Consider the following 9,544-nt stretch of genomic DNA (forward strand, 5'->3'; position numbering starts at 1 on the left):
ACACACACACACACACACACACACACACACACACACACACACACACGGACTGCCATTTACAAATCATGGGGCCTGAACTCTGGGCTTAGGCGTTGTCCCTGAGCTCTTCAGCTCAAGGCTAGCACTCTACCACTTGAGCCACAGCGCCATTTCCAGCTTTTTCTGCTTATGTGTGCTGAGGAATTGAACTCAGGGCCTCATGCATGCAAGGTAAGCACTCTACCACTGAGCCACCTTCCCAGCCCCCCAAATATTTTAAAACATATGTGCTATTTGGGTAAATGTTTCAGGTTTCCATTTACCAAATGAAGTTAAATGAAGTTGGCCTTCTCTCTGCAATACTAAGTCTTGGGGTCCTTGATCAATTGATGAACATTTTGTTCCAATTTATTTTTCAGACATGAAAATGATCACAGAATAATAGTACAAGATATAGACATGTGTGATTCACAGTAGAGGTTAAAATTATGCTATTTCTAATGTTTTTCTCAAAGAGGTAATATTTGATATTTACATTGTATATAGAACACGATTAGGGTTTTTGGCAAACAGTCTACGGTGACTCTAAGTTTTAATCTTAATCATTACATTATATCTGATTCCTGTTCTACAAGTTGCTCACTTACTCATTTGTATTTTCGTCCAAAAGATTAATAACTACACCTCCAGCTGGGTATTGTTCTACCCCAAAATAACTGTAGTTTTTGTAAATCTAGAAATTATCTCCTCAAAATCTTAAGAAACATACATTATGAGCCAAGCTCAACTGAGAAGCAATGAATGCCATTTCACTTTTATTTCTTTCTTCCACTTCTGTTTTACAACTATTTTCCACATACCAATAGCAGCTAAACTATACTCAAATGTTACCAAAGTCTCTGATGTAGAATTATGTCACTAGAATAGCCGGAACACTATATATACATATATAATAAATGTATTGTCAAAGTACCAAAACACAGGAGTATCCCAGCACAAACACACAAACACTGTCTGACTCTCTCACACACACACCACTTACATGTTCACAGTAAGTAAACCTTCACAAAAGATGGAGGGATGACTCATATATGGTGTTTTAATTGGAATGTATTTTTAAAAAACAAACTATTTCAAGCAAATCTCCTTGAAAATTCCTTCCCAAATTTTCCAAAAATTTATTCAAAGATTATGCCTAGTTCCTGTGTTCCTGTCTCTGCCTCATCCATTTCCCTGCTCCACTAGAGCAGCATGGCTGAGCACGCAGGTGCAGGGCCCCAGAAGTTGGTGGCTTAATTCCTCAGGGGGCTCTGGGAAAGTGCTACTCACTAGGAAGCATGGAGGCTCTGAAGGCCCACTAATTCTATTTTTCCTCACTCAAAGGAGCCTCAGCAGGCTTTTTAAGATAAGCTCAGATGCTGGCAGTCAAAGAGGTAAAGAAAGTCCCAGAAATTCTGTCAGTGACCCAGGTTAAAAATCTACCCCAGAATGCGGATCAACTCACAGCCTTTCTCAGCACTAGCTGGAAGACTGCCAGCACTGCTAGTCCAGGAACCACATTGCCTGGAGGCTTGGACCTATTCCAGCTCAATCAGGTCTCAAATAACTTCTGAAAGAAAAAATTGATTGCATCTAAACCAGTCATTAAGCTTGAGACCATAAGTATCAAGACAGGTCTGTGGCTATCGGTAGACAGCCATTTTGTGAGTTCTAAGCTTAATGAAATTTAAAATTCAAGTAAAAATTTATTGAACACAGGTTGCAAATTAGAAATTTCAGCTCCATGTATTTAATTTGAAAACAAGGTAAAAAGTTGTGATGAGCTGATTTCATGTCATAACCTTTCCTATGCAGGTGTTTATACTTCAAATCTGCTATGTCAAAATGCACAGCCAGATAATGATTTAATATGCAGTCATTGAGACTTTATGGAGTCTGGAGATCTTTGGAACTTTAAGACAAGTACAAATGTTTCAGTTGGGAGATAACCAGAAAACAACTGCTACATAGAACTGTTCAATGGATCCTTTGGAAGAAGGCAGAGAGCTAGTCAGAAAGTCAGCACATGTATTGGCTGGCACTTGCTACAACAGCCAAGGGGAAAAGGAAGTGATCTGCAGGCAAAAGAGAAAAGCAGTAATGCAGAACCAGAGCGGGGGCCAGGGACAAGCAGACAGCAGACTCACTCAGTTCCTCACCTGAAAAAAAAGGCATAGTATCCATACTTACTTCACAGGCTTGTGGAGAAATTTAATGTATGAACAGAGGTAAACACTTGATAATATCTGGCAGATAGTTCAATGTTTGAAAAATGGTCATTAGTATTGTCATAGCCAAGCAACAGAATCTGAGGATTTATCTGCATGGCTAAACTTGGGTGGAGAGTGTTTCAAGTTGAGAAGACCAAGCACCACTAAACACACAGGTCAGAGTAAAATGGTAATGATAACAGAAAGAGAGCAACTTAATGAGAGTGGATTAGGTGACAGAAAGTACCAGAAGCCCATGCATGCATCAAAGGGCCTTGGTCTGCAAAGTAGGAAATACAAGTTTCTAAGACAACTAGAAAGAGAAATAATTCAACTAAAATGAAGAAGTCTTTTTGTTCTTTTATTTTCTTCTGTATTGGGTTTAGTGAACAGCAAAATAAATTACTGTGGAAGAAAACTGTTACAACAATTTCAAGTTATTTTGGGAAAAAGGGGTGGAGCAGATCAATACAGGGCTAAACTCACAAAGGGTTTAGAAGACAAAGGGAAGGCAGCATGAGTGTCTTTCAAATAGAGGTCTAGTCAGACCAGCCCATTTACATGGCTGCCTGGTCTAGTTGGTTCACCGCTCCCTGTGAAGCCCTCTATCTTCAACCTGAGATCAAACCCCAAGACAATCTTGTCAATGTACCCAGTAAATATAAAGGCAGGAAAATAGCCACTACCTGCCACTGGACACCCATACACATAATTAGCATTCACATGTTCTAGTTTGCATCATTAGGAGACAGGTGGTTGGCCAAATTTAAGAAAGTAAATGAAGATTCATAGAAAGCAGAACCAAAATTGTTACTTACCAAATATCTTCTGGCCAGCCATACTTTATCAGATCTTCGTCTACAGTGAGATACAAGAGAGCAAAGTCAGGGAAAGCTTTTGTGATCACAAGGTATTTTGTTCATAAATTTAAAACTATTTAAATAAAAATCTAAAGAAGAAAGGAGGGAGAGAGGGAAAGAGTGAGGGAGGAAAGGCAAGTCATCAGATGAAGATGGATTTATAAGTTGGAATCTCAGGAGGCTGAGATTTTAGGATCTTGGTTCAGAGCCAGCCCAGGCAGGAAAGTTTATGAGACTCTTATTTCCAATTAACCACCAGAAAACTGGAAGTGGCGCTGTGGCTCAAGTGGTAGAGTGCTAGCTTTGAATTGAAGAGCTGAGGGACTATGCCCAGGCCGAGTGTAAGCTCTAGGACCAACCAAAAAAAAAAAAGAATCGTAAACAGAATTTGTAAAATATTTATATGTTCTGTTTTAAAATGTAATGAAGGGCTGGGCATGGTGATATATTCCTCTAATTCCAGTACTAGCAAGGATAAGGAAGAGGGATTGTGAGTTCAAGGCTAGCCTGAGACACACACACACACACACACACATCAATGCACCCAAGAAAGTATAGTCTATATAACCTGAATGGGGTGTTTGCATACCAGTCTTGGGTAAAAGCAGTGTCAGCAGATGTAGACATGAATTTTCTGGGGGCTTTCAACTAGCTTGACTGGGAAGCTGAGCAAACAAGCAACACAACAGGTAACAGAAAAAGAAATGTCAAAACAGGAACATCTCAATGTGCAATGTGTGGCTCTCTGGTGACACCTACTGGCTATGAAAAGAACAGACTTGCTGGCTGTTGAGCTATGTGAATGGTTTCCTCTTAAAATGCATTTACATTCAATCCACTCTTGAAAGTCAGAACGATTTCTGATGCACAAGTGCTCCCAGCAAGAAGTTTGGAGACTGCAGGGCCCATTCCAACAGGGGGATAGGAAAGACAGACAGCTCAGATAACAATGGAGACTTCTAAAGTTAAGTTCTATACCCACCTACAATCATGACAGCAAAGTTTAGCCCTAGAGGTACCATGCAGACTTACCCCTGCTGACAACCCCATGGCCACATGTGTCTCCACAGTACCAATCCCCACAATTGCTGACCCAGCCCCGCATCTGGCAAAAGCCTCCTCAGCTCAGCGCCCTCATCAATTACCTCTTGACCCTCTCCTTCTACAGCGCCTATTAACTTAATCTTGTCCATACATTTTGCTTTTTTTCACGGAACACCATTTTAACATCAAAGAATGTCTTTGAGAGAACACAATGATTGAAATTTTGCCAACATTAAAAAAAAATGAACTATGCCTGTCACTTTAAGGAAAAATACTAATAGTACTGTTGGCCACAAGAAAAAAAAATCTCTGTAGTACAAACAAAATATTTATACATTTTAGAAGCAAAATTTTTTTGCTTCTAAAGTGTTAGGTTCACAATAAAATTGACACAAACTTCTTTTTGTATGAGTCAAACCTAAATACCCTGAAAGTCCAGAGAGCTCACAGCTGGCACACACTCCCACAAAGAGAAGCCAGGAAACAGCATACTATGCAGAAGGAAAAGAGGAATGGTAGGAATGTCACTCACACCATTGCTAGCCACCAGTGTAAACCAGAAACAGGCCAACCTTTCACTATAAGATGTAAAACCATATCCCCCAAGCTGCACAGTGTAAAATCTAAACAACTGTATGTGGCAGCGTGGCTGTAGGCACTTCTGTTGCTGAAGGCTCAGATCCCCACCCCTGATGTCGCAGGAGGAAGCATGGGGGGTCTTGCACTGTGCATACTGCAGCTGTGCACTGATTTCTAGTGCAGCTTATCCAGGACTCTTGCTGCAGTGGCTTACTGCTCTGTGGACCTCAGGGAGACAGCCGCTTCCTCCACATCAGGAGGATAACCAGAGAACAAGTGAACATTACCAGGAGAAACCTAAAATTCAAGCATTAATAAACCATGGAGTGTTTCACCATTAGGTGATACCAAAAGTCAATGTCATAAATTCTTTAGTCAGCCAGGTGCCCATGTCTCACACCTGTAATTCTGGCTGCTCAGGAGGCTGAGATCTAAGGATCAGTTTGAAGCCAGCCCATGCAGGAAAGGCCATAAGACACTATTTCCAATTAACTATCAGAAAACTGGAGCTGTGGCTCAAAGTGGTAGAACATTAGCTTTGAGCAAAAGGAGCTCAGGGACAGTGCTCGAGGCCCTGAGTTCAAGGCCCATGCCCAACCAAAAAAAAAAAAAAAAGAGAGAAAGAGAAAGAGAGACTGAGAGAGACAGCGAGAGAAAGAGAGAATCCTATACACTACTTACTGTTAAGACAGCTTGTATATTGTTTAGATGTGCTCTTGGAGTTACCAATAATTCCTTCTTTTACTCTCAAACATGTGACAATTTGACAATAAAGGTTTTGTTTTGTTTTTTTCTTTAATGAAAAAAAAAAAAAAAAACTCCGGAACTTGTGGAGGTTACCAGAGGCTGGGGAAGTATGGAGAGGGGATGGGAGAGGGTGGGCAATTAGGACAATTATAATAGTGCAGGAAAACTAAGTTCTGGTGTTCTACTGTACAGCAGAGTGAATACGCTTAACAATGTATAACTTGGGCTGGGAAAGTGGCTCAGTGGTAGAGCGCTTGCCGTGCATGCTTGAGGCCCTGGGTTTGATTCCTCAGCACCACACAAGCAGAAAAAAAAGCCAGAAGTGACGCTGTGGTTCAAGTGGTAGAGTGCTAGCCTTGAGCTGAAGAGCTGAGGGACAGCGCCCAAGCCCAGAGTTCAGACCCCACGACTGGACTCCCCCCCCCAAAAAATAATGTGTAACTCAAAACAGCTACAAGGGAGGATTTTTGAATGTTCTTACTACAAAACAATGATGTCTGAGATGGTAAACATGCCAGATACACATATCTGATCAATATACAATGTATGTATGTATTAAAACATATGTGCAGTTATTGGTCAAGTAAATTTTAAGAATTAAAAATTAAACTCACCCAACAATTGTGGGAGGCAGCACTTACCTGTTGGAAATCTCAAAATCAAATGCTTTTGAAAACTTACTTTCATATTTATCCTTTCCCATGTATATAGTGTAAGCAGATGAATTAACTAAGACAAAACAAAAAGAAAACAAAAGTTAACTTCATTACCAAAATATTGTTTCATGGGAAAAACAAGAAACAAACTATGGGATTTGAGATTGGCAAACCACAGCCTACCGGGCCAAACTCAGCCAAACACAACCTATTTCTGGACAGCTTTCAAGTCAAGAATAACTTCCTTTTTTTTTTTTTTTTTTTGGTGCTGGTACTGGGGTTTGGGGCCTGCTGTATTTGAGCTGTTTTGTTCAACGCTAATGTTCTACCACTTGAGCCACAGCACCATTTCCAGCATCTGGTGGTTAATTGGATTTGAGAATGAGAGTCTCAGGTCTTAGCTTCTTGAATAGCTAAGATTATAGGTATAAACCCTCAATACTTTTTACCTTTTACATTTTTTAAAGGCAGATAAAAGCGAAGATTAAGCCACACAGCCCATAGAGCCTAATCGTTCACTTCTAACCCCTACTCCAACCCCCAGAGAAGTTTCCCATTTGTTGCTAAATATGACTCCTCTCCTGTTTTTTCATGTCATTTGTGGGGCCTGAACTCTGGGTCTGGGCACTGTCCCTCAGCTCTTCAGTTCAAGGCTAGTGCTCTACCACTTGAACCACAGCCTCATGCATGCAAGGCAAGCACTCCACCACTGAGCCACCTTCCCAGTCCCTCCTCTCTGGCTTCCTTAGGATTCAGCCCATGGCAATTCTAGGTCAATCTACCTCTGCTTTCTTCAAGAGTTAAAAACAGACTACACCCTAACAGTTTAAAAGAGGTTCCTATGATTAGTCAACTTCTATTTTGCCTAATCTCATTAGTTGTTATCAGTTAATAGTTCAGTGTGCTTCACTTAATGGAAATCCTCTTCTACTTCCTAAACCTCACCTCCCAACTTCTTAAAAAAAAAAAAAAAGAAAGTCAGAACAACCTGATTGTGCCCAGCTCTACCATAGACAACTAATCTCAAAAGTCTAGGGTGAGGCAGAAAGCCTTTGGGTTTTCTCAAAGCTTTCTAGATGTTTCTAATGCAAAGTTAGGATTAGGAGTTTAAAGTGTAAATTAGGTGCTAGGTTGCCAAGCTAGTCTACCAAAAGTTGTTCTGCCCCAATGGAAACTAAACCTGTGAATGGGTCTTCAGTCTATAAAGCACAACCCCTGGTGGTGGTATAAAGTCTGCGCCACTCAACAGAACATACTAGTACATATGTGGTCCGAACACCAGAGAGCAGCATTTTCATATAAATGCTTAAATAAAGGCATGCTTGCACCTTCAGTAAAGAGAAACTTCTCTATTTCTCTATTCTCCTGGCCTTCTTTGGGGCGGGAGATTCTTGATTCCCTCAGGGTAAGACAATGACTGAAGTCCATAATTCCTTGGAAGTTGAGAGACCTAACTTGAAAGGAGATGTGGGTTGACTCATTGACAAGGATACTTAGCTTCAACACAGTTTCACAAGAAGGCTGAAAAGGCCGTTGAATAGTGAGAATGAATGCCAAAGGGTAGGAATAAAATAAGTGTTTCAGGTTCTGTAAGCACAGTCTAGTCCACTGTAAATTCTTCATGTGCACGTCTTTTTATATAATTCTATTATTAATTAATTACATCTATCAATCTCTAATTCTACTGCAATTCTACAATTTTGAAATGTTTTATTGAATATTCCCCCAAACAATGATGTTCATCTTACAACCTAAGGATCATTTACAAAGGGAAGGGGTGACATTGTCCAAAAAGAAATGTATTTTTTTGTGGGGGGGGTCTGGTCGTGGGGCCTGAACTCTGGGCCCGGGTGCTATCCCTCAATCTTCAGCTCAAGGCTAGCACTCTACCACTTGAGCCACAGCGCCATGTCTGGCTTTTTTTCTTTTTGCTTATGTGGTGCTGAGGAATCAAACCCAGGGCCTCATGCATGCAAGGCAAGCGCTCTACCACTGAGCCACCTTCCCAGCCCAAGAAATGTACTTTTTACCTGACTTATGTACCTGCAACCTGTCTATACATCACCTTTAAAATAAAAACATTTTTACAGAGGACTGTAAAACAGCTATAAATAACATACTACACACCCATTGTATGAAAAATGGCATTTTTGTGCATCTAAATATATTAAGATTCAGCTTATAACAACTGAATTAGTATGCCACGGTGTGCATGCACATTTACATGTTTATATGCACAACTTTGTTTGCATGTATGGGCATCAAGTTACATTAGGTCACTTGCTTATAAAGTACACAGAAAGGTTTGCAATTGGAGCAAAAGGGATTTAAAAAATAATTAAAATAGCTAGGATATGTCAGTGGCACCAGCCTGCCATTTTAGCTACTCATTGTGGTTCAAAGTCAGCCAGGGCAGAAAAGACTTCAAGACTCCAACTAACCAGTAAAATGCTAGACTGAATACATGTTTGTTTTTTGGTCAGTGGTGGGGCTTGAACTCTGGGTCTGGGTGCTGTCCCTCAGCTCTTCAGCTCAAGAGCCCTCTACCACTCGAGCCACAGTACCATGTCCGGCTTTTCGGCTTATGTGGTGCTTAGGAATCGAACCCAGGGCCTCATGCATGAGAGTCAAGCCCTCTACCACTGAGCTATCTTTCCAGCCTGAATACATGGTTTAAATGGTAGAACACCAGCAGTGAGCAAGAACGTTAAGCAAAATGCAAGGTCCCTGAGATCAAGCCCTAGTACTGCCATTAAGAATCAATCCATCAATTAATAAGGTACCAGTAACTCATGCCTGTAACTCAGGAGGCTGAGACCGGAGGACCAAGGTTGAAAACTAGCTCATGCAAAAAACCTCTGACTCCATGCACACGGAAGTGGCAGTCATAAAAACGGAATTCTGCTAGAACAGACAACAGGAGTCCCTGCCCCCGTGTGGCTGACACCAACTGCGGCCTCGAGGGCCCCTGGGGCGTCACAGGTGTGCACCTACACTACCTTGGCCTGGCGCTCGGTCAGGAAGGCTAGGCCAGAGCTAGGTCAGGGGGGAAAGGGTTAACGGGAAGGGGCTTCGGGACCGGCCGGCGTGGCCGCGTTTCCCGGTCATTCAAACGCAGCGCTGCTTGCCTGTCCCCCAGGCCGGTCGCTTTTCACTCCACCCGGCGAGCGGGTGTCCGGCGCGTGGCAGGGCAGGCGGGGCGGGCCTCCTCCGAGGCCGTGCCCGGGTGGCCCGCGTCTCAGCCGGGGAACACCGCGGGTGCAGCCGGAGGAGGCCGCGGGACCTGGGGGACCCTCCCTGAGGGGTGTGTGGGGGGGGAGGGTCTCGCAAATCAGGGGGTTCGGAGTTGATCCCGCGCCACAGCCCGCGCCGCCGGCGGCCGAGGGACCGACGCGCCGCAGGACGGACCGACCGGCGGCGGGAAGAGGGG

General features: G+C 42.6%; 1 protein-coding gene across 2 annotated transcripts in view; it reads right to left on the reverse strand.

The window, feature by feature from the left end:
* Ccdc25 (coiled-coil domain containing 25) overlaps positions 1-9,544 on the reverse strand; it is a 33,985-nt gene that overhangs the window by 24,099 nt on the left and 342 nt on the right. For both annotated transcript variants that reach the window (XM_013024262.1, XM_013024261.1), the window contains exons 2-3: positions 6,140-6,187; positions 3,047-3,086 (exon numbers count right to left, since the gene is read on the reverse strand). In XM_013024262.1, the coding sequence (XP_012879716.1) occupies positions 3,047-3,086; positions 6,140-6,187 (88 nt within the window). The remainder of the gene's footprint in view (positions 1-3,046; positions 3,087-6,139; positions 6,188-9,544) is intronic.

This window comes from Dipodomys ordii, unplaced genomic scaffold (assembly GCF_000151885.1).
Source record: "Dipodomys ordii isolate 6190 unplaced genomic scaffold, Dord_2.0 Scaffold74, whole genome shotgun sequence".
Lineage (NCBI taxonomy): Eukaryota > Metazoa > Chordata > Mammalia > Rodentia > Heteromyidae > Dipodomys > Dipodomys ordii.